General features: G+C 41.5%; 2 protein-coding genes across 3 annotated transcripts; one reads left to right on the top strand and one right to left on the bottom strand.

Annotated features, from left to right (window-relative positions):
- Positions 1-901: 901 nt before the first annotated feature.
- GNS (glucosamine (N-acetyl)-6-sulfatase) lies at positions 902-19,629 on the bottom strand. Of its 2 annotated transcripts, none has more exons than XM_027907331.1 (14): positions 19,483-19,629; positions 18,861-18,920; positions 17,985-18,191; positions 16,368-16,433; positions 15,852-15,950; positions 13,387-13,554; positions 9,787-9,869; positions 8,308-8,426; positions 7,571-7,674; positions 7,065-7,166; positions 5,765-5,872; positions 4,951-5,061; positions 3,185-3,345; positions 902-2,356 (listed from the first exon to the last, which is right to left on the bottom strand). In XM_027907331.1, the coding sequence occupies exons 1-14, from the start codon at positions 19,621-19,623 to the stop codon at positions 2,281-2,283; spliced, it is 1,605 nt and encodes a 534-aa protein (XP_027763132.1). In that variant the 5' UTR covers positions 19,624-19,629; the 3' UTR covers positions 902-2,280. The 2 variants fall into 2 exon arrangements, with proteins under 2 accessions (XP_027763132.1, XP_027763134.1); XM_027907333.1 differs by lacking the exon at positions 19,483-19,629 and adding an exon at positions 19,015-19,160.
- Positions 19,630-20,622: 993 nt separating this feature from the next.
- Positions 20,623-24,372, top strand: LOC114070117 (TBC1 domain family member 30-like). Its single transcript, XM_027907338.1, has 3 exons — positions 20,623-20,936; positions 23,178-23,342; positions 24,116-24,372. Exons 1-3 carry the CDS (start codon positions 20,681-20,683, stop codon positions 24,118-24,120), a joined length of 426 nt encoding a protein of 141 aa, XP_027763139.1. The 5' UTR covers positions 20,623-20,680; the 3' UTR covers positions 24,121-24,372.
- Positions 24,373-24,457: the final 85 nt, after the last annotated feature.

Genomic DNA, 24,457 nt, shown 5'->3' with positions numbered 1-24,457 from the left:
TAAGATTGCTTTAAGAAAAGACTGCGTTAGAGTTACACATCTGTACCCATAACAAAGTTGTTTTCTATTAAGGAGCAACAGAATGCACATTACTTGAACTACAACTGAATTCAAGCAGAAACTTGACATATGACCCAGATTTGCTAGAACTGTTGAGGATTTAATGTGCAGCAGTCAGTGTATTTCACACCAGCCTCCCTACAGCTACCAAAACAAAGTTTAAACAAAGAACAAGTCTAAGTTGCTAGAATTCTCTGAGCAAAACACTACATACGTGAGCTTTAGGTTTAGCTCAGTGTGCAAGAGAACATTTGAAAACAACTTTGGGTTTTTTTCTGAAGACAAAACAGTTTATGAAGGATACCAATGGGCAATGCTAAGGCTTAAGAAACAATAAAACAGGATAAAGCTATAGTTGTAGTTCAGGAAAAGTCCTGAGTATTTGAACACATGGAAGTAGTTTGAATATCCAAAACCCTCTGTGTTCAGAGATGCTCCAGCTGAAAAGTTATCTTTCAAGCAATTTTTTTCCCCTCAAAATATTTGGTCACTTTAAGAGATTTGAAACACAAGCTCTATAATATCTAACCTGGAGACCACCACAGAAGTTTGCACATATAAGCTACACAAAGGACAACTTCTGTGCCTCAGAATTAAAAGCCAAGAAAGTTCAACGTGTTTAATTGTAGCATTGCTTGAATCCAGTTGGTGGATCTGCACACTGGGGTATGCACTTTCACAGTTTTGAGAGTCATACTTTGTTGACTACTTAATGATTACTTATGACAAGGTATTATGTGACGGAAGTTGAAATAGTCATGCTCTCTACCAGGGTAAGCAATGTGAAATAACTAACTGAAAACTAAATAATTTTGCCACACTTTGTTTGACAAGGGAACGATTATCTTGCTGATAACACAGTTTATTTGCCCACAAGCAACAGGAACTTGTCTCGTAGAAGATCCACAATTCAGTGTTTCCGGACAGTGTTTTGCCAATGAATCTTTACAGAAGTTGTACGGTAATGCAAGTTTGGGTGTTTTTCAAGATTTAGAAAGATACTCAAGTTTGGGTGCATGTGACAGCTGTATTTCAAATAAGCCTAATCAGAAGGTTAAAAAGACAACATCCTTTCAGAAGGAAACTTCAGTGGTTTCTGACATGCAAACCTTTGGTGTGAAGGCCACTTATTTCAGGTTCCAAGTAGTCATGTCTCAACCAAAAAGCAACACTGTGAACAACCTAAACTGCCTAAAATACCTCTCTTAGCCTAATGTCTAGTGAGCAATGATTCTGTGATTTACTTTTAGCTAGTTTGCTTTCAAAATAAATTACCTTCAAAAATCTAATCAACATGTTAGACAATTCAAGACATTTGGAGGTTAGAAACGGATCAACTCTACTGTGGTGCCCTGGTTGTTGGATTTTGTTTATTTTAGTATTACTTCTGTTTGTGTATTAAAAACAGACTTAAGAGTTAGCTCAAAGCACAGGCACACTTACTTGAATACTTACTAGCCTCAACACTCTCTTGTTTAAACTCACTAAGAAGCCTATCTTAAACTCCCAGAGTTTTTTCAGTAACCCGTTCCAGCATTTCAAACTGAAAGGAGCCTGACATTACATTCTTGTTTGCAAGCTACCAAAGCTGTCCTAAAAAATTCATTGGTCTCATTTGAAGTTGTCTCATTGAAAGAGACTCCTTAGCAAACAGATTTTAATTCTGCACAAGACACTTGCTAGTCAGATCCTACAGTTTTGACTAATGCCTTCCTACTCTATTTTGGGCTAGTTTGCTATTGTCATTAACAGCTTTGAGCTCAATGCAGGAAACCTATAATTAAACATAGCTCTTAAGAAAGTCTATGACACTGAATATGGGTGAGCATTACTGTGCAATAGCACCTGCCTATCTAACCTGACTCAAATACGCATTTATTGATTTTTTTTTAGAACAAAATAAACGGTTCAGATTCATAGGCATAGGTTCACCTCTGTGCCTGTGATATGAAAAGGTACTTGAAACACAAAGGTGATAATCAACTATTTGAGCAAGACAGATTAGCTGTGTCTAACGATTTACAGTTAGAGTTCAGCTGTAAAATATACATATTGCACAAGGCAACCAGCTAAAGACAAAGGGTTTTCTTCCAAACAGGGTTTGAAAAGCCCATTAAAAGTCTTCCAGCTGTGATCAGCGAGAGTTAACAGAGACAGACCTGCTGCAGCCACTGGAGAAACTGGTCAGTAGGAGCTGACTGCAAGAGGCTCTCGATGGTCTTATAAGGACTGTGCAGAAAACCTCCGAGCGCGTACGCCGTGATTGCTGAACATGAGCCGTGGGTCAAACCTGTACCTGTAGGAAGGAACAGTCAGTGTGAGCTCATTGTCCTGCAGTGTGACCAGCCCTTCTAGAAAAATCTTATTGCTAGAATAGCTCTGGTACAAGGCTATGGGAGTAGTTGCTTTCTCAGCTGTATGCAGTAGCAACAATCTCTGTCTGTAAGGAGTCTTAGGCAACCAAGGAGTGGATGGTCTCCAAAGATAAATAGTAGCTACAATGTACCAACAGCCTACAGGCATGTATAACAAACATTCAGGAGCTGCATTTTAACAGAAAGCTTTACTGCCTCAAAATTACAAACTTCTGTATAACAACTGTAAGGACATTTTAAATAGTGCTTAAAAAAGCTTCAGTGTAAATGATTACAGAGCTCTGAGGTAAGAAATGCTTTTTACTTACAAGAACTGACTAATAGATACAGCTTAGGTCCCACAAGAAATGCTCTTGCTAAGAGCATCTCTCCAGGAACAATCAGAGCAAGTATTTGGAAAATGCCTGCCTGTAGAAACCAGCAGAGCTTTTCCTGGTTTGCAGGCAAACCCAAGGTCGCTGTCTGTGACTACTCGGCACAGCTGTACTCTTCAGCTGTTCTAAGTCAACAATGGCTGACAACATTAAAGTAGTAGTAGTCATACCATTAAAGTTATATTTGGTAAGTTAAATTAAAATAGAGATTAAGCATTAAAAAAATAGAAGCATCAAGAAAACGTCTCTATTAAACAGCAGTACTTACATCAATAATAATATATTCCATCACAAATACCCTCTATAAAAGCTTAATTTAAAAAATATACACTTATATTTAAAAGTATTATAACAATTAAGTGGAGCAGTGTTTACCCGGGATCAAAGACACCTGGTGTACGGCAAGTTGCTCCTGAACAGGATTGCAGCATCATTAATCGATAGTTCATCTTTTCTAGAATTTCTTGATCAATTGTTTTAGCAATGTTATTGATCTGGTGTGGATCTGCAGTCAAGTTGTACACTTCCACAAACACCTGTAGAAGAAAGTTCTTACACTGTATTAAGTCCTGAATGCTAATTAACATTTAGTCATATTATTTGGGAAAAATGGTTTATGGCAGCACACAGTCCCAAATGTCATTTTGAGCTCCACTGCAGCAGCCCCACACATAAGGTATGTTTAGCCGTGCAGCTAAGTGGTCAAAGACTGTGCAAGCAAAGCAGAAGTGCTGAAGTAGCACAGTATTGTTGGAAAGTTTTTACTTTCACCTGAAGGACTCACCTGCTTCACTGCAGATGTTTTTCCAACACATAAACGGAACCTGTCTTATAACTGTATGACCACAGTAAGAAACCAAGGCTAAGCTGGCTGTCTTTTCACTAACGGATCTCAAAATGCACAATTATGCGACCATCACATCACCATTATAGGTTCATCAGATACTTAGAGCTGTCAGACCCAAACAGGTGTCTTGACATCATGTACAAAATATGCTGAACCCAAGTATGCTATGGCCATAAAAGAGAAAAGCTTATTCTGCATGCGTGTGCTTTGAGGTTTGTCTGGAGGATTTTAGGGCAGATTTGTTTTTTGGGACATTGAATCTCTAGACTATTCTGTGGGACAAATACTGGTCAAACATATCTCAAGAATTCAGCTGCAGTTTTGTCTGTACTAGAGTAGGAGGCCTGACTGCAGATGATACTGATAAAAATTGGCTGAGTTGTGTCTAACATAGATAAAGACATATCTGGACAGACTTTGGCTGCAGGCTTTCTTACAAGGTTCACTGCAAGGTTATAAAAGTCACATTGCTCCACCTTCCCAGTACTGTTGGTCTTACTTTAGCTAACCCAGGTAAGCAGTGACCCAAAAATGCCACAGCCACACCTCCTCAGTAGAAAAAAAACCAAAGGGACATGCAGAGTATTATTCAATCAACTTTGGAGTCTACTTTTACCAAGAAAGCTGCAAAACCTATTTAACTGGATCATGAGTTATCAGAAAGTGGAAGAACAAAGGACAAAATTGGCACAAGTAATGATCAGCTGTGTAACGCACCACCTTTTGTGTGTACAGTGTGTGCTCCCCTAGTGAGATCTGTATAGTTTCTGAAGGGGGGGACACTGTGTCCTTTATACCCAAACAAGTATGTTTTTCCCCAAACAAATGAGTAATAGAAGAGAAATTATTAGCTTGGAATTGCAGTTCTTCATGAGTAAAAGAGCTGCAGCTGAATATAAACACACTAGAGGTACAGTGGAACAGAAAATTTTGTAGAGAATAGACTGCCATATGGAACTAACCTAAGAGAGAGAACTGAACCCAGTCTAGCAAAGCTCCCTGAGAGGCTGTTAGGTAATACCAGCAGGTGATAATCAGAGTTTAGGCCTCACTTCCCTCCCACCCCCCCCTCCCTTTTTTTTTATTTTTTTTTTTTTATTTTTTTTTTTATTCTTCTTCCCAGAACCTCACTACAGTTTTGGTCAAACATTCTCACCAGGAGATAACTTTATCCTGGAAGCAATCCTAGTCTGCTTTTCAGGGTTCTTCCCAGAAACCTTGAGAGCTGATAAGAGTGTAGACAGACTCACGCAGCTGTGAACAGCTGACATCTGCTAGTCAGACAGAGACTTACCTCCCGGTCATCAAACTCACAGTACTGCAGATCCCAGGAAGTTGACAGTGTCCTTACACAAGCATACGTGTTGTTATAGGAATCTTCACAGACGCAGTCTGGGAAGCAGTGCTGTGAAGTGAGCAATGAACAAAAACTTCAGAGCAGGAGAAAAAGATGAACTAGCAGTGTTTTTCCTAGAGACTATACTATACTCATGCCAACAGCAGTTAACTGACAAACACCACAAACAGATCTTAATTTAACACACACAAGTCTCCACCGGGGATTTTAAGCAAAAACTCAGTTCTTCTGAATTTGAGAAAGTGTTGTTATTAAATTACCATGATTAAATGCCTTATGTTCAGGAAGCTACTGTACATACACTGAACAGAATAGCACAACACACTACTAAAGACAACACCAAAGGGATGCTTTACTTAAATAAAAAAAAGCAAACCTGGTTTGATTAAAAGAGTAGTGACTTAAATAATAGTCACAGACAAGACTTGTGCAACAAAGTCACTGCCAGTTTAGAAAGAACGTTATGTCACTGCCACACACTTGGCTAAGCCCACACCTTCCTGCATCTTTCTACAGCCCTGAGGCCCAACAGATTCCTGTTGGAAGGGTTACTGTGATCTCCATGGTCATATGGAGATGTCAGTTCCACATGGCTGGATGTCTCCCTCCAATTCTCAAATGCTGCACAGGACCTACAGAGCTCCAGCTTACCAAGACACTTGGATTACATACAGAACCAGGTTAGCCCGTACAACAAATAGGTTTAATTCAGCAGCTATTTATTAACACTAACAGATCTTGTTTTGCTTACTGTGACTCCAGGTCCTAGGCCAGGACAGGTAGGATCACTGCCATTGTATCCTTCTCCCTGGTACTCCACCAGGAAGTCTGATCTCCACGTGACATTTTTGTCTCCTCTCTACAACAAGAGGTTAACAAACTTACTATCTGCTCCACCATGAAACAGAATAAATTCTCCATGCTTGGTATAATACTAACACTTCCCACTGCTTACAAGGCAGAGTCAGTCTTAAATAATTGACTTTAAGATTAGAATATCTTGTGTAACTGGAAGACAAGCATTTAATTCCAAAAATATAAGTACACCTTCTTGTGAGGGTTTAAAATACTATCTTCAATTTATAAAGGATCATGCAGTAATACCAAGTAGGAGCCACATGGCCATATATCACTATCCTGAGGACAATATCCCTGTAAACAAGGCTGTTTCTGTTTGGTTTATATCACATTACCACAACAGGTGCAAAAAGATACCCTTGGCATAAGAAAAGATAAACACCTTTAAGAAACAATTAAGTTTTAAGCTGGTCAATTTGTAGTTGCATTTTAAAAGACAAGATGAAACTGTAAATTTAATATGCAGCACCATCTCAGCCATATGCAGTAAAACAATGATTTTCAGTTCTGATTCCATCCAAGTTTAAACTAGGTGCCTTTTACCTGCTTCTGTCTAAAGAACAGATTAAGGTTTAGGATACAAGGTTTTAAAGCAAAGCACGGTTTGAAATCTGGATGATCTTTCCAAGCTTACTTTCCAAGTAAGCTGCCTTCAATTTATAGACTAAATTTAATTAAAACTAAACAGATCAACTGCAAGCAGCTTTATTTAAATAGGCTTCTGCTCACCTATTGGAAAGGTCAGGTTTACTTTATAAAACCAAAGGCATTTTTCCAGACTTCGGCAGGAAACACTAGTTCTACTGAAAATGGAATCAAACTAAAGGTTTAATAAGAACTGTCTGCTCTTTTCCTATGTCTATGCAGAGAAATGCTACAAAAAGGGGGGAAGGAGGATGCAAGGTGGAAACAACTCACAGGCTTCAAAATAGGAATTACTACAAATGGCAGGATTAGCCAAAGGATGACACAACTTATAAAGTGATCACAAAGTTTTAGTGCTTATGAAAATACATCTGCATTTAAACAACATACCTACTTTTTCCAGTAATCCATGAACATCCCATGTGAAAATTATATCAAGGGAAGAATCTGGGTTATGAGTCAAACTAGTCTATCAAAGGAAGTAGTATTCACTTTGAAGAATTACCCCTGCAAAAATTATTAGTTACTATCCCTGTTCATCCACTTACCAACAGTGGCAACAGTGACATTCCATCCATCTGGGTTTTATTCAAGTCATATCCCGCAATATCCAGAATAGTGGGACCCAAATCAATATTTGCAACAAGCATCTGCAGAGTGAGGAAAACGTAACTTCAGAAGATCAGAATCTAACAGATGTAATAATAGGACTTCGGTATTAAAAGTATTTATAATTTTAGGTACATCTAAATACTACTTAATTTCATCTTTATAGGCTAATGGACCCTGTGACATTCAAAAAGCAATGGTAGGTACTTTGGAAAGCAAGTTCAAAATTCATTTACTTTGTAGCTTGCAAGTACTTAATTTCACTGATTCAAGCAAGAACAGACAGCTTTTTATAATGAGGTCTCTGTACTTTCTACCACTCAATTTAATTGAGAGAGATATATATACACATATAAATGCAGGAGGATAAACTATTACCTGAAGCTGATAACTGTGAAACAATATTAAAAATAAATCTATACACTTGATTTCACTTCTTTCTTACCTTGTTTGTCTGATTTGGTTTTATCCCTGGTCCTCGAACTAGCAATGGAACTTTGATATCAAACTCATAAAGCTGCCGTTTGTCTATTGGCAAGGAAAACTGGCCTGTACAACAGAAAAGTGGAAAAAGTTAAATGACTTCTTGTTTCACATTTTACAAGTCTTGTCTTACATAGAATCATAGAATGGTTTGGGTTGGAAGGGACCTCAAAGATCACCTAGCTCCAAACCCCCTGCTGTGGGCACATAATTGCCAGCAGACAATTTTTAAAGAAGTCAGAAGAGGTTCTTAACCTGAACTCCATTAACAAATTGGAGGACAGGAACAGACAACTCCAAAGTATAAGCCATATTTTAAAAAGTTTAACAGCTTAAATACTGCATTTTTAGTTGTATAACATGATACAGATAGGTCTTCGACAGATTTTTACCTTTTATGCCAACTCTTATTACAGAACACAAAGACCCTTCCTCCATTTCTGTTCTAATTTTATGTGTACAAGGATACACTGGTAGAGATTAATCCTGAAAGCCACAACCAAACAAAACCCAACCAAACTACAAAATCACCAAACACTCCACACTGCAACTCCAGGTTGTTTTACAACTCAAATCAGTACTTCTCATGTCTACAGTTTTCCACAGCTGCTGTGCCCGTTTTCTGGAGTGGTCATGAGGGTGAAATGTTATGTGATTCCTGGATCTTCTACAATACTCAGTAAGCAGTGAAAATTTTACCAGTGTGGAAGCCATTGTCTGATGTGTAAAAGATGTATGTGTTGTCTAATTCTCCATTCAGTTCCAGTTTCTTCACTAGTTTCTCTATCAGGTCATCCACTGACAGCAGAGTTTGCCACCTATACAGAAAAAGCACTTCATATTAGAGTATGACAAACTGAGAATAACTGACTGCAGGTAGGCCTGCTTCCAGTTAACAGTGTATGCACTGTAATTGAACTATTTTCCTTACAAATTCTGAAAACAAACTTCAAAGTTTTCAAATTTCTGAAAACAAACGACACTGTTCTTTTTGAGGCTGCAATTAAAGATAGAAATAAGACTGTCTTGAGTTCTTGGTAATTTTATTTTGTAGTGTCTGTAGTGTAGACACCAAAATACCGATTACTTCTTATCTGAGGACAGTGAAGACCAACTCTGAAGCAACACTGTGTCAAATAGCCACTTATCTCCTGCAAGGTCACTTGTTATTAGTTCTTTATACATAGTTTAATATTAAAATGCAAGACTGCCATGAATTCAGTTGTCTCTATGAGATACTTTCTGTTTGAAAAGTATATCAGCTATTTAGTGTTACTCATGTAATGTCAGGGTCTGTTATTTCAGGGTATCTAAAGCCTTCAACAGCTACCAGTTCTTTTTTTCTTTGTCGTGGGATTTGCCACTGAGAAAAGCGACTGCTTCCACAAGCTTCCACAGACTAGTATTATGCTGAATTAACTACAGCTATTCAATTCTTGGATGCTGTTTCCTCCAGGCTTAATTTAAGATTTTGTTGCATAATTTTACCTTCAGGTTTTATAATGCAAGAGGCTAAAAAAAAAAAAAAATCTTTGTTTTTCATCTCCAAAGTGCCTGATAACTTGTTAAAAATAAAGTTCAACACTTAAAGTTAAGCTAATGTTTATTTCAGAACTTTTAAAGAAAATACACGTGCAGTCAAAACAAGTGCTCTTCATTTCTATTAAAACAGGAAACAAGTCATACCTAGATATTACTCCTCACATCCCCTTTTATAAAAAGGAATCAAGCACCGCCCTTGGCGAGGCAGGTATTCCCATGTAAGACTACAAGCCGAGGTTGATAAATGAGATTAGTTGGCAGACAGATCAATCACATTTGATGTACATTATGCAAGAATCCAGAATTAAGTGAAGTAGAAGGTAAGGCCATTTTTTTAAATAAAAATCTCTAGTGCACTGAAAGAAAAGCAATAGAAAAACCAAGCATGATCAGTCTTTTTTGTGCTACATAGCAGCAATATTTGTGAATAAAATATTTCTGAAGTCGATGATAAGTTCATTTGCCAAAAGTGAACAAAGTCAGGTTGGCCGAGACAGATGCCAGAGAACTATTAGAGGTAATCTGATATTGATTGTCAGACTTAACTGCAATTTTTTTAAAAACCCACACTTAAAAAAAAAAATAAAAAAATTACAAGTTCTGATCAGAAATCTTAAGCAACAAGAAAATTCTTACCGCTTTCTGTAAGCATCATCAAGAAACTGTATGGAAGAGTTAGTCATTGGAGTCTTTGCTTGTCGAATTAACCAGTGCTTGTTCTGAAGAGAAAAAATAAAGATAAAGATCAGTGTAGGAGAGAACTATCAGATTTTAAACCTTTCTTAGGCCAATTACAATAGAAATTATTCCTGTGAAACAGCCAGGCAATGCTATCAAACTGGCCTGACTCACATTTTACATGAACCAACTGAGAAGATCAGTTTCAAGAGCAGAATATATTACATTTTGCTCAGCCCTTGATGAGAGGAAAATAGCTGTGGATCTTTACAAAGCAGTTCAGGGAAGAAAACTGTGAAAGGATTTAGGAAGGCTCTCCTAGAGGTAGAAGTCTGATAGCCAGAGACAAGTCTGATGAAAGTAACCTAAAGTATTGAGCATCATTGTAAGATTGGACTTGGTTACCAGAGTGATGGACCTTTGGGACTAAGATTAGTGAGCATCCTAATGGGTAGAGAGGTGGGAAGAAACTCTTGCATCAAAAGGAATTGGAAATACTGAAAGTCATAGACAGGTGAGGACAAATATCTGTAAAAGCGCCACTATCAGATTCTTGGCAACCTACGAAGTCCGGGCTGGATACTAGGGAGGTGAGCAGAACATTACTATTTTATTTGGATTTTGATTTCAAAACAGCATTTCTTTAGCTGCATTGATTCTTCTAGCTGCATCCTGAACTTTCAGAAACAGCCCCTTCCTTTCTCCCCTCATCCACCCCCTTCCAAAGTAATCCAGTAATTCATAAAAAACGTGATACTCCCACATCGAAGCACCAGTCTGAACTGGGTCAGCTGCTGCACAAATACATGAGAAGGTCTGTTGTGAGCAACCTGAAGGTTAGTATTAGTAGGAATCAAAACAAAGAAGAAAGTCATGTCAGTGCAGCTTTACACTTTTTCATTTAGTAGGTCAGAGATGACCCACTCATCATCCTCAGTTTGAGCCTGTATTTAGCTGGTCCCTCCTCTCTGTAGAGCTTCTCCTTATGCAATTTCCCTCCTGTCACAAGAAAACGACTCTGAATGAGCTCAGGCTTTAGGGACTCACAACAAAGTGACTCATCTCCTGCAACTATTCAGTTCCCCTGGTTTTTGTTCTTGACAATCAAAGGATTTTTGGCATGAAGGCTTAATACCATGTCCAGTTTATTTTAATTCAGTTGTATTCAGATTCTTTTTTACAGTAGTTGTAAAGGCGTTTTCTGGAGACACACCACATAACTATCTCAACAAGAAACAGAGCATAATCAAGGCCAAACATCTGGTACTTGTGTGTTGGCTGAGAGAGGAGAAAGGGAACACATCACAAATATCTCCAGCTCAGCAGAAGTTCTTGAGAGAAGAGAGGAGCTGGCGACATCACCTGTGCACAGGCCACTTTTCGCAAGGGGTTTTCATAAGGCTGGTTAACTCAGGCAAGTCATTAACTGCAGTAGAATCCTCCTCTTTTACTTGAGTATTTTGTTCTTCCTATCTTTCTCTGAAATTTCAGAAACTTCAGACAGAACCTAAACACCTTTGTGGATTTCAATAAACTTCACACTGACTCAAGAGTTCTCAAATTTGCTTCCCTGTCAAGTCTCTCAGCATTTACATACAAAGCTGTCCACCGGCCCTGCTGCCTCCTTATGTTTCATTCTCAGAGAAATGTTAGGAGATCAAGACAATATACCATATATTGCCAGCAGAATCTTAACACAGTCGTACTCCAATTTTGCAAGAAAAACAATGCATGAAAGAGAAATACCCAACGTGTATCTTAATCAACTTCTCTCTCAGAACAGCTTAGATAAAACACTCATTTGGATATTAACAGTCCTTCTTGGGAACCCAGACAGGTGCCCATCATTCCATACAGTTCATGGTTGAGGATCTGAAGCAGAAATTCAAGTCAGATTCTGAGCAGTGATGTACACAAGAGCTTAAGTTCTATTTTTCAAGAAGAGATTCTGCCTAAATGGCTCCTTTTAGTAGCCCCAACCCATATACTGTATAAGTAAGCGAGGCAACATTCATTTAAGAGTCAAGACCATACAATGCAAGACTGTCCAGCAAGCATTACAACATCAGCAAGGATCTGAGCCTATGTACATGTTTACTGCTACTGCAAGGAATCATGTTCACCCTAGAAAACAGTGAAGCTCAAAGGAGAGTTAGGCTTCAAGACCACAGCAGTGCCAACTGCAGAAATGCACATCGTTAATAACCTCAGCTACTGTGTCTGGGAAGGAGGGTAATGCTACTCTGTTCCTATAAGAAAACTGCTGTATCCACAGATATTAATTACCAAACACTAAGTCTATCATTTCGCTTTGTGTCATACAGGCATATGCAGAGCTTTTGCAGCACTTAAGGGAGCTCCACACTGTATGCTAGCTGTTGACTTCACTGACCAAGTTATTTCTAAAATCACTATTTTAAAAGCATTCAATTATTACAGTAGTGGAATCTAAGCCAAAGTTCAGGATCCTTTTACAAAGGAAGAGATCCCAGTCTAATTCTTACTCCCTAGTTTGAAACTTAAAATGTTGGGCTAAAGTATTTATTACTGCCTGCAGCCCTTTTCTCCACTTTCGTTCATGTTTTTCTATCATACTGATAAGCACAGGGTCATTTTGCAAGCTACAATCAAAAACCAAGTTTCATTCTGTACCACGAGTCACAGTGACCTTAGAAGAGGTACAACTGGGCTCCTGATAAGCATTTAAGAAATGTTATCCCTTAGTCTTGAGATTAGAAGCAAATCTTGAAGTGAAATAATTGAACACTGAACAGTAGTGGGTTCCATATTTTAAACTAATTGAATCAAAAATACAAAACTTCTGTAAACTAAGTATCTCACCAGATTAACCGTGAATTTCATTTATTGGCAGAGTAAGCTGCAGCAGATTAGTGTGAGCTAGACCACAGCTGGCCAAGTTTGCTGGCAGGGAAGATACTGCCCTGTCTCAAGGATGTCTGAGTTTGTAACATTAGGCACAGTAATTCTGTTTGCAGGTTATTTCAACAAATGAAATTTCTTGAAGTCCTTAGTGACCCTGGGCCCTGTGGTTCATGATTTCATTAAGTCCTCTGGTTAGTCTGACATGCTTGTCACCTCAGGGCAGGGTTGTCATGAGGTCAAGGAATGGACCACCCATCCACACTAGCAGATGTGCGTAAGGAAGACAGGGCTCTCAACATTCTTCACCCAAGCCTTTGAGTAGCACACTACCTATGTGTTCTCCTGAACTCCTGAGAGTAATAGAAGAACTATTTAAGAGCTTCAGAAGAGTCTGGAAACTGGACAAGGAATTCACTTTTCTCCATTTATCAGTCATAGTTCCATTGTACTACCATATAATTTTGTCACTACATTTTTTATTTACAAGATATTGGTATGCAAATATCTTAAAAATCACCATAAGTGTATCTGACCCTGACAGACTTCCCAGAATCATTAAGTAACCAGTAGTCATGGTACTGGCCTATTCTCACTGTTTAAACCATCAAGTTAGGGCACTGCCTACTGCTCTCACAAACTAGAGCAACCTGTAGAAATTCTTGCTAGTTAGCTTACCTTTCCATGAATATTAAAATTGCTGTTTCTTGGTGCACTGACATTCTGAAAGCTCTTCGTATACTGTGGAGCAGGTGTCCAAGGAGAGTGTGGTGCTGGGGTTGAGATCATCATAAAGAAAGGTTCGAAATTAGATTTGTACTCTAAGAAGTCCAATGACATGTTGGCCTGCAAACAGTGTTGTTGGAGGAGAGAAGTCATGCCTCAAAGGAAAACAGTAAGTATTTCAAAAACCCAAACTAAACATTTGTAACTTATTTAGAGCTTAGTATACTGGGAAGTTTTAAACTATTTAAAAAACTTACTGTCTGCTCATCTACAAATGTCTAGAACAGCAGCTCATGATAAAAATAATCCCAAGTGCTCATGTTAAACAAATAATTTGTCCCACATCTCTGAACAACTTTCTGCTTCAGAACTTTGCATTATTTAAACCTGGAAAGCTCATCAGAAAGTTTGTGCCTATTCCAAATATCAACAGAATCCACCCAAACAGGTTTTATCAAGTAACATCAGAGCTTTCTTTAATACAGTCAGAATCCTTCTGAGGCTTTTAGATGTCATTTGCTGTTTGACAGGTCCCAGTTCAGCAGCTTCAACTGTCTTCAGAAATAGCAATAGTTCTGGGAAATAAAAATTTCAGCCCCACTGTTTTTAGCATATGTTCATTCTACAGCAAGCTCCTAGACTACAAGGGGTGAAGACAGCAGGTCTGGTGAAGAACAGTGCCAAACTCCACTCGCTCGTGCCACTTCACTGCACTTTCAGTTTCATTTCAGCCTACGCACAGTTTCAAGTAGCATGTTAGAAGAAATTGGGAGTTCCATTTTAGCCTTCCCTTGGTCAGCCTTTAAAATTAAAGCTTCAAAGATATTACTCATAAATGAGTTTTTCAGTATTCAAATCTTGCAGCACTTTTCTTTCCTGTCTGATTACTATACCAAATTTTGAATATCCTTTTTCTTTTTCTAGAAAAAAAACAATACACTAGGAATTCCCCCTCTTCCTTCCTCCTAACTTATATATCTAAGCAAGTAGGGCTCGACTTCAGTTATATGACAATAAAGTTAAGGGAGGATAAGAACCATTCAGAAACCAGTATGTAGGTAAACCTACATACTGTAGGTAAACTCATAGAGGTAGTCAATTTTGATTTCAATAGGAGTTTAAACTGCAACATGTGAGGACTGCAATAGAAAGATTCAGGTGCCCTTAGTCAGGACAACAAAGCTTGTGCATCACATCAAGCAACACAGGAACTTTGCATAAACAATTTATTCCTGTGCACTGCCCAGCAAGTGAATTAAACTTCAACACTGGCTCTGAAACGCTGAATACATGCTTGGTTAACTACAGGCAGAAAGTAGAATGCAATACACTGAAAATCGTAATACACTGCTGTGTCAATAGGTAACATACCACAAGTAAGCGGTTTATGCAACAATGACCTGTTGGACAAAATGCTTACGAGCTGCTGAAGGATCAAAAAAACCCAGTACAATGCCAGTAATAGGATAGTCTCACTTCTGGCCTATCAATTCCAATCTAGCTTTAGACGACGTAAATCTAAATTTAATCAGACAGCTGTTTAGTACCCTAGAAAACATCAATCAGTGCTGTTGCTAGTAAGAAGCTGCCTGTTCTAGCACCCACTGGAATGAAACTCCTCAGGGTCTCCATGAAAGACTACAAGGCTGCACCGTTACCAACTCATACACTGTAACAGCAAGTCAAATTATGACTCCAGCTTGGTAGGAAGGGGGAACATCCTCCCTTTCCCCCCCCAGCTACTACTGCTTGCCAAATAGGGCCTTAAGAGAGCTAAAGTAACTCTTCCAACTTTCCTTTAAGTCATTGAAACCTTTGTTACCTCTCTATTTTCGTAAAGTAAGGAGGCAACAAACTCCCTTGGTCATGTTGCCCTCTCATACTATGAAGGACTGATTAGTCTTTGATATTCCAAGTTATCAGCCTGATGTAGCTGGAAATTACAATATACTAACACATCATAATACCTAAGAAACAAAACAAGCTGTAAAGCTATCCTTACATGCTTAACTTCCTCCTGAAATCTTGGCCCAAGTAATCTGTTACAGAAGCTGCACATATATATATATATATATATAATGAAACGTATCCTTTTATGAAGTAATTTAAATCACTGCCTATGTGTTCCTCATGTATCCCAGCAGTAAGCATTAACCTCTTCGTTAGGCTACCAGCTAACAAACGGGCAGCTGGAATCCCTTTCCTCTCCAGAGCTCAAACACAAACACGTCACCTCTAAATATACTCAGAATCTTGCTCTGCTAATCAATGCCCACCCACCATCATGACAGCACAGCTGTGCATGTATGAAGTCATACAGCTTAATAAATTATCATCCCACCCTTCTCCAAGCCCTCAGCATGAGGCATTATCTGCTCATAAGCAGCTTCTGTACCAAACGTTGCAAAATTTCTTACCAGGACATCTGTCAGATAATCTACACTGTAGTTCTCACCATGCCTTCGTGCTTTGCCATTTACTGAAAGAGTATAGTTGTAGTACTTTGAATTTTTCTCCTGTGGAAAAAAAAAGTTACTCAGATCCTTACACAAAATAACATGTACATTGATTACTTGAAGTAATTGAAGTGAGCTGCCCACAAACATTTGTCAAATAGGTTATGAGCATTTGCCATAAGGATACTGCAAGAATTCTCAGAAGTTGCCAACAGCAAAACTTATTTTAGTGCTATCTCACACTGCTTTGGCTTTACAAACCAGGCTTTTTATCCGGGCACTCAGTAGGAGTAGCCTTTGTGAAAGCCAAGGATCTGATGTGCAACAGAGGAAAAAAGGGAAGAAAATTTGCATTGTCAGATGTTCTTTGCCTGCTCTTTCACGATCGGCAAAGTTAGAATTCAACTAGGATTACAAAACCAAAATGGGATTACATGCAAAATTAAGTATTTAAACAAAAGAAAAAAAACCACATACCAAAGCATACCAGAAACTCCATCCAGGAGGGACATGACCTACTCCCCCTGCATCCTCTGCCCCGTACTGCAAAAAGAGAGACCATGACTCACAGTTTCAATTATGACAAATAAAAGCTAGAAATTATGTTTCATGTTCACGTGCTTTATTCAACACTAGTCAGAAACCATGTTAGGACAAACTCAATTTCAGAATGGGGAAACCCAAATATATACACGTATAAAAACACATGTAGGACCCGTTAAAGAAACCAGGGTTCAGTAACTAGAAAGACAGTAACTGAAAGCTTGGTAATCACAATAAAATTTAAGTGTTATTCCCTGCTCTGTTTTCTTGGGAAAAGGCGCAGAAATCCTGGAGAACATACGGTACACCATCAGGTAATGAGAAGTGATCAAAAGATCCACATGACAATCTTAGGCTTTGTGACAGTAGTTCACAAGATACTAGAGAAAATTTCGTGTAGACCAACAGTTTCCTTCATTCTCCACAAAAAGGGGTAAGAACTTGAAGCAATGGTAGTCTCTTAATCACCTCAGTGCCAAATAATCTACAACTACGCTTTAAGATGGCAAAAAAGGGAGAGTAGCTGCAGGGTCAGTGCCAAACTCAAAACAGAGGGTGCCTCAGAGCAACACAATGGGTTTTCTCAGGGCTGCCCTCTCCCATCTTCATGGCTCGCCTAACTGCAAGGATGGGAGACCCTGCTGAGTCAAGGGATTCTCAGAGGAAGACAGTTAAGTTTCCCTTCCCCTTGCTGCCTCAAGAACATCAGCAGAAATAAATTCATGCATTGCTACCAAAACTGAAGTTCCATTATTCTATTATACCACCAAGAGATGCAAGGCAAATAATGCTGTTAAGAACCCTGTAACTCATCTAGCTCCAAATCCAATTCCATCACAGAAGAGGAATACCTAATCTTAGAGCTTTCAGTGCTGAATTTTACATCTTACCATAAACTATGAGAAACCATGATCTAGCTAAAAGGAGAAAAAAACAAAAGCACACATATAAAAGCGATTTAATGATAAATCGTTGGGTAACTGCTGTCAAGAGCTCTGAAAATATCTGTCCTCCCAATGAATTTACCTCAGTAGACACTTAATTTTTAAAATATCATATTGACTGCTAAAAAGAAAATAGTCCTCAGATGCAAGAGGATATGTCAGTCAGGAATACCGAATCAAATAAATTTTTTTTAATGTTATTCTAACATCATGGTCTGGCATTGGTTTGATGGGTTCTTCAGTACCACATGCCAATCATCTATCCATTTCTTCCAGTAATTAAAATCATCATCTCTAAAAATTAACACATTTAAATATACCAAAAAAAAGCTTTTGGATTCCATAAAAAATCAATTCCATCAGTCCATTTCAAAATTAACTTTAAAAACATTCTGATACCTACAGAAACTGAATTTAATCACATTAGAGATCTGAACTCTACATCATATTTATCCCCTCTGAGCAAAGAGAAGCATTCATCCAAGTAACATCATATTATACTCTTTGTGGACCCACCAAATGGAAAAATCACAGAATGTTTTAGAAAGATAGACAAGTGTAAATAAACTGTAACACTAAAAAAAAAAAAAAAAAAGGCACGAAATACCTCATTTAAATATTTTCCAGCAAAAAAAGTTTGATAACCACACATAGATTTGAGCAGCGCTGGGAAGGTGTATGGTTCTTGAATCTTCTGCCATAACTTGCTGCTGCAGTTCCCTTCCAGGGTGTTATTGACGACATGATGATTATGTGGATATTTTCCTGTTAAAATGCTAGCTCGACTGGGACAGCAAAGTGCACTGGGAACATACTGGAAAAACAGAATGAAGAGAGATAAGATTGGCATAGCAAAACAAAATCTCAAAATTTATAGTTTTTAAGTATCAGCTAACAGGTTGATTAAGATGTTCATCAACATTAAAACCTACTTCCTTCTGGACAGAGAGAATTACGTTCCAAGTATTTTCACTAATGAAAAACTACACATGAAACCAGTTTCAGGTCTCTGCAGCACGTGTCCTTCAACCCTCAATGCAAGATTAGACATGGTTCTTACACAGGAGCAATTGCCCATTGACTCGTTCCACTATTATAGCCACAGAGACACACTAATATACGAAAAGAGTGAAATGGACTTTCGTTGTACATAAAGCTGATCAAAGTTTCAAGTAGCTACTTTTAATGCTTCTCAGTTTGTAATAAAAATATTCAGACTGCGCAGCTTTACTTTACAGTTAAAGGAAGCTAGCACAAGTGTTTTCAGGAAGTGAAACTTTCCTTCACAGATTTTAACATGACCTTAAGTTATATTCATTCAGAGACCTAAAAGTAGTTAGAGATTGAATTTAAAAAAACCCTACAACCATAGGTACAGGCTTCATAAAACTATTACCAGCTTTGAGACCTCAGATGACCCGAGATAGAGAGTACACAAATGCATGCAACCTCAGAAGCTCAGAGAGTTAATGCGAACACTTACTGCATTTAGGAAAGTTATTCCCATCTGTGCAATGAGAGCATTCGTCTTCTTCAGGGGGGTCTGGAAGAAAAATACCCAAAGGGTGTCAGCTAAAAAGGCAAGGATGCCAAGTAAAGCAGGGGACTTAAAGCAGGCTACGTGAAAGAGGTCCCACAACTACAGATTTTAGGCATCACGCAGGCAAGACACTCAGTGTCCTTCCCTTCTTGCCGGGGCCTGGAGCGGCCACAGCGGTTGCGCAAGGTGGGCCCAAGGGAGCAGAGGTGCGGGGAGTTTCCAGGGGTACCCACAGCGGCTGCATGGGAGACGCTCCATGTCCCCCCGGCCCAATCGAGCCCCAATGGCTCTGCATAGCAGCTCATCCCAGCCGCGGAAGCCCGACCGTGTCGCTCCTTCGGCGGGGTAGCTCAGCCCGAGGCCGTGGGAGCCCCTGCCCAGTGTTGGGCCCGGCCCGGCCCAGCCCGCCGCCCCTCGCGGCCGGAGCGACCCCGGCCCCGCGCCCTGCCCTGCCCAGCCCCGAGCCCGCTCCCGCTGCCCGACAGCCCCGTATGTGCCCCGGCTGCCAGTCCCGCTCTGTCTCGCCGCGCTGCCGCCGGCCCCGCGCCCCCCGCGGCTGGGTTACCATGCCGCCCAGGCAGACATCCTGGTCGTCGGTGAGGATGAGCACCACGTTGGGCCTCCGCGCCTGCCGGGCTGCCCGCGCCGGGCTCAGCACCAGCAGCGCGGCCAGCGCCAGCCCCCGGAGCAGCACGGCGGGGGCCATAGCGGCGGGACGGGCGGGCGGAGGGCCAGGACAGGACAGGACGGGCAGGGGTCTCGGTGCCGCTCGGTGGTGCCGCCGCCGGACCCGGAGCAGCAGCGCGCGAGCCCGCCCCGCCCGCGGCATATGACCCGGGAGCGCGGGGGGGACGTCACGTGGCCCGGGCGACAGCCCCGGCCCCGCCCCGCCAGGCCCGGCCCCGCCCCGGACTGCGCGCGGAGCGGCCTTTTCCAGCTGGGACCCTCGAGCTCCATGGCCGGGGTGTGTGTCAGTGTCTATAGAGCGGGTGCCGGGGGATGGAGCCAGGCTCCTCTCGGTGCTGCCAAGCAATAGGATAAGAAGCAATGGGCAGAAACTGATGCACAGGAAGTGTCACTTGAATACGAGGAAGAGCTTCTTTACTGTGCGTGCACTGGAACAGGTTGCTCAGAGAGTTTGCGGAGTCTCCCTCACTGGAGATACTCCAAAACCGCCTAGGCGCGCTCCCGTGCAGTGTGCCCTGATTGTGCAGGGAAGTTGGACCATTTGACCCACTGTGGTCCCTTCCAACCTGACCCATTCTGTGATTCTGTGCATTCCTGACCTGAATTACCGCGGCTGCCCCGCGTGTGGCCGATCCGCCTGCAGCGCCATCGGTGCCCAGCGAGCCCAGGCGGAGCCGTGCGGATCCCGCCATGCGCTCTGGGCAGCGGGCTGTGCTACGGGGACCGGCCGCAGCCCAGGTGCTGAACTGCCGCAGAACCAGGCCGCCGCTCCAGCTGGGAGCAGAGCAGGACGGCAGGCAGGACAGTGGTGCCCGGGTACCGTGCCCAGTGTCACCGCCCCGAGGCGGGGCGAGGTCGCTGCTCCCCCGCCCCTCCGCAGGTGCAGCGCCCTCCTCTCCGCCGGCCTGTGCCCGCCGAGCGCGGGGAGGGAGCGGAGCTGGGTGCGGCGCTCCTGTCGGCGGGGGAGCGCCCCGCCCGCCTGGGCTTTCCTGCCCGCTTCCCCTTCCCTTGCCCGCCCCACTCCGGCGTGTCGCTGTGGAACGGGCCCGGCCCGGAACCCGGCGGCGGCGTGAAAAATGGATGCGGGGGAGGCCGGCGTGGGTGGCAGGGCGGGGAGCAGTGCCGACAGCCTGGCCGAGGAGGAGGAGGAGGACGACGACGAGGGGGGTCCCGGCAGCGGGCGGTCAAGCCGCACCTCGTCGCTGGTGAGCGGGCTGCTCACCGAGCTGTACAGCGCCGCCGAGGCGGCCGCCCCCGCCGGCAGCGCCCGCTCCCGCGCCCTCCGTGAGCTGCAGCAGCGGCCGAGCCAGGTCAAGTACCTGCGGCTGAAAGGTACAGCCCGCCCCGCCTGCCCTGCCCTGCGCTGCCGGGGCTGGGAGCTGCCCCTGCCGCCTCGCTTTCCCTTATTGCCTGCTCGGGAGTCCTGCTCAAGCGTGCCCTCCGCTCGCTGTAGCAGCCTTTCTGCATGGCCATGGCTCCCAGAAGCCTTCCGTGCGCTGTTAGCTGAGAGCTCCTTCAGATCAGGGCCTCCGGTGCTGTTCCTTCCTCCTTTGTTCCAGGTGCTGTAGGAGCAAAAATGGGGTCACCTGCTATTAATTTCTGTGACAGATTGCACAAGCTTTTGTGTTTCTGCGAGCTCAGTGCTTTTCCTCACAGTAATGAATCAGTGACCAGTTTTCTTTCTTTCCCTTTTTTTTTCTCTCTTAATCTAGAAGACATGCTACGCATAAGGTGCCATAGGAAGTAGTTGTTTTTTAAGGTCTTTTTAGTTCTAGTGGACGTAAACTAAACAGGACAATTGTAAGGCTTATTTGCAGGTTGGCATGTCTTCCAGAAAAGAAAGAAGTGTAATAAAAAGTGTAAGTGCTATAGTCAATTAATCAAAATCTAAATGAAATTTTCAAAGAAACCTGAAAGCTAAGGAACCTCAACAGGGCATGTTTGTGAAGGAATAAGACTTGCAACTTCCAAGTTGATCAGATGAAGAGCGCTGCACAAAGGCCTCTTGTCTCCTGATGTTTAATCATTCCTGCTTTTGAGGAGGAGGAAAAAAAAAAAAAAGTGAATAAAAGTGCCTGTTTTTCAGACCTGTGCGAACAGCTGTCTGCTTCCGTGTTTGGCTTCTTAATGAGATGAGACACAATCTGATGTTACTAGGATGTAGCTCAAGTTGTTCTCTGTGTCCTATAGCAACTTGAGACTCAAAAAAACCCTGCTTGTTGAGGAATATATTTTGTAGTATTTCAGCTCATTACTTTTGCTGCAAAGTTAATTGTTCTTACAGGGACAACTAACTGGCATGAGTGAGAAAGAAGAAAACTCAGTTCTCTGCTTGTATGGTGACTGTACAAGTCAATAGGAGTGCAAATTAATGGTTTTGCTCTCAGAATCCATGGATTTATTATTAAATCCCCTTGCCTGGTACCAGTGATTGGGAGTTTCAGCTGATTAGAAGGTGCTGAAACAGGATAGTGTCCATAAAATACAGGACTGGTTTACCACTGGTTCCGCTCCCCTTGCAGTCATGCCTTGCTCTGCACTAGCCCATGGCTGATGGTCGTTTCAGCCCAATTTGTCCTTTTCTTTAAGCTTTCCAGAATTACTGAAAAAGTTTTGCCACGTGAGCTGAGTTGTTTATCATCCCACTAATAGCAGCTTTTTCTGGGTGCATAAATATTTTTCTCATTAGATCAGGTTACCGAAGTATGGATTTCTTGCATTGATTTTCCTTCCAGCATCAGGGGCCATGGTTGCATTGAAAGTGATAGGATTTGAAAATTTAGCTGCAGGGAGCAGACAGCTGTGTAGATGCTGGTGACAAGCTGTGCCAGGCTATTATAGGGAAGAGCTGAAGAGGTCAGCATGTGATAGGCAAGATCCAGGATTTCACTGCTGGGCTGAGCCTCTGAGAACAGAGCAGAGGAGTCAGAAAAATTAATGGATTTAAGATATCTCCCCAACAGCTCCCTCTTCTGGACCTGAAACATATCACATGGGGGGCAACAGGAATATCAAAAGTAAGCTGAGACATTTTGGTGAACTGAGGGGGGTCTAGGGACAGTGTGACTGACCAGTGGAAACAGCTGAGGCCTTGAATGAAGCTGTCCAGCTGCGTCTTAGTGGAGATTCCCACTTAGCACTCATTCTGGACTTGGATTTGTGGCTTTGCCGGCAGCTTCTTGAAGGTGTTCCTCTGTTACGAATGCACATATTCCCCACACACAGGCAGCTTCTTGAAGATACTGTATTTAAAATTTACTCCCTGGTTGCACCATTATTGGATATTCTGGCTACATCTGTCACAATCCTATGAATTTATAATAGCATAATTAATAAGATTCATACACTGTGCAATAAACGGAAGTACTTTAGTTTAAAAGAAAATTAAAGACTTTGGCTCAGATCCTGAAAATATTTATAGTTGGGAATTACCCCAGTCAATAGAACTTGTAATTTATAGAAAGCTTGTACATGTACATGTCCACGGGGCAAGTCTCTTTGTACATCAACGACAATGGGCTGTTTGTGTGTGTTTTGGCCTGTACTGAAGTTGTTTTCTCTGTTTGTTGGCAGATGTTGATGAATTAACAACTATAAAACAAGAACTGAATTACAGAATTTCTATTCAATCAGCAAAGTTGCTTCGTCTTCTGAAGCAGAAAGACAGGCTTGTACAAAAAGTCCAGAAGAACTGCGACATTGTTACAGCTTGTTTGCAGGCGGTTTCCCAGAAACGGTGTAAGTACTTTCTGTGTGCTAGTGTAAGTAGTTTATTTCATTAACATGGGCAGTATTTCATTCAAGCCTTCACACTTCATTTAAAGTCAAGAGGCCAGGCTTTGCTATTTCTTAGATATGACTGGCTCTCAGTGATGTCAGTGGCACCTGGAAACAGTCAAAGTTCAACTACCTAGGCTGGGTAAGCTGCCGTAGCCTCGGCTGTGTGTAATGCTGTGGCAGCCTCACTGTAGCTTGTCTGCCAGGCTTTTTCAGCTTTAATTAAAACAGAAAACCTGAGCTGAATTTTTTTGGAGTGCTTGCTGTGTGGAGCTGTCTGCTTTCATAGCGTTATAAGGGAGATGCTAGAAATGGAAATTATTCTCACTGGCAGCTACAGACAGCATATGGAATTGTCTTCCCAGAGCATTGTTAACAGCATGTAACTCATTTCTGTCAACTTGATCAAAGATGAGGAGTATTAGTAAAAACAAGCCTACTTCCCTCAAACCCCTTTATCAGTACCAGTGTTTTGGGAGGTTCTGAGAAAATGCATGGGAAAGAGGAGAGACGTTACTCTTCAATTGTTTAATCTTTTCTTCCAGAACAGTGAAACGTTTTTATTTGACTTGGCAAAGTTGTCATCTTAAGATAGGCTGAAGTGCTTTCGATAGTTCTGCTAAAGTAAAGCCGCATGTAACATCATGTGTAAAAATAAATAGGAATTATGCCTTTAGAAAGGACATGTGAAAATAACCTAATATTCCCTGTCTTATTTTTCCATTAACATGCAGCGTGACAGGTACAGAAATGTTCAGGTACAGTAAATAAAGCATGGTCTTTTCATAAAAATGTCTGCAGAAGCTTTGAGATGCATGTAAAAATTTTGTTAAAAGAATTTTACTGTAGTGGCATGTGCTAATGTAGTTTAGTTAAGGGTTTGTCTCTTAACTTGAAACTTCACTTTTAAGCGTTTAAAAGTGTTCTTTTGTTTTACTTAAACCTGGCATGTAAATTCGTGGCTATCATGTGCTACATAGGCATATTTCTTCTTCTCGAAAACTTTTTTTTATTAACATCAGTTTGATAACCGAGCTGTCAGTGCCATTAGCACATAAGCATATACTGTAGTCTCC

The sequence above is a fragment of the Empidonax traillii genome, unplaced genomic scaffold (assembly GCF_003031625.1).
Source record: "Empidonax traillii isolate 1590-97213 ecotype Southwest subspecies unplaced genomic scaffold, ASM303162v1 scaffold1441:size138591, whole genome shotgun sequence".
Lineage (NCBI taxonomy): Eukaryota > Metazoa > Chordata > Aves > Passeriformes > Tyrannidae > Empidonax > Empidonax traillii.
The sequence above is the reverse complement of the archived record's forward strand: the minus strand, read 5'-3'. Positions and strand labels throughout refer to the sequence as shown.

Coding starts and splice junctions, on each gene's coding strand:
- GNS (XM_027907331.1), bottom strand. CDS start 19,623: ATGGCCCCCGCCGTGCTGCTCCGGGGGCTGGCGCTGGCCGCGCTGCTG. Junction 18,192..18,860: donor GAATAACTTTCCTAAATGCA/GTAAGTGTTCGC, acceptor CTGTTTTTCCAG/TATGTTCCCAGTGCACTTTG. Junction 7,167..7,570: donor AACCAAATCAGACAAACAAG/GTAAGAAAGAAG, acceptor CTCACTCTGCAG/ATGCTTGTTGCAAATATTGA.
- LOC114070117 (XM_027907338.1), top strand. CDS start 20,681: ATGGATGCGGGGGAGGCCGGCGTGGGTGGCAGGGCGGGGAGCAGTGCC. Junction 20,937..23,177: donor CAAGTACCTGCGGCTGAAAG/GTACAGCCCGCC, acceptor GTTTGTTGGCAG/ATGTTGATGAATTAACAACT.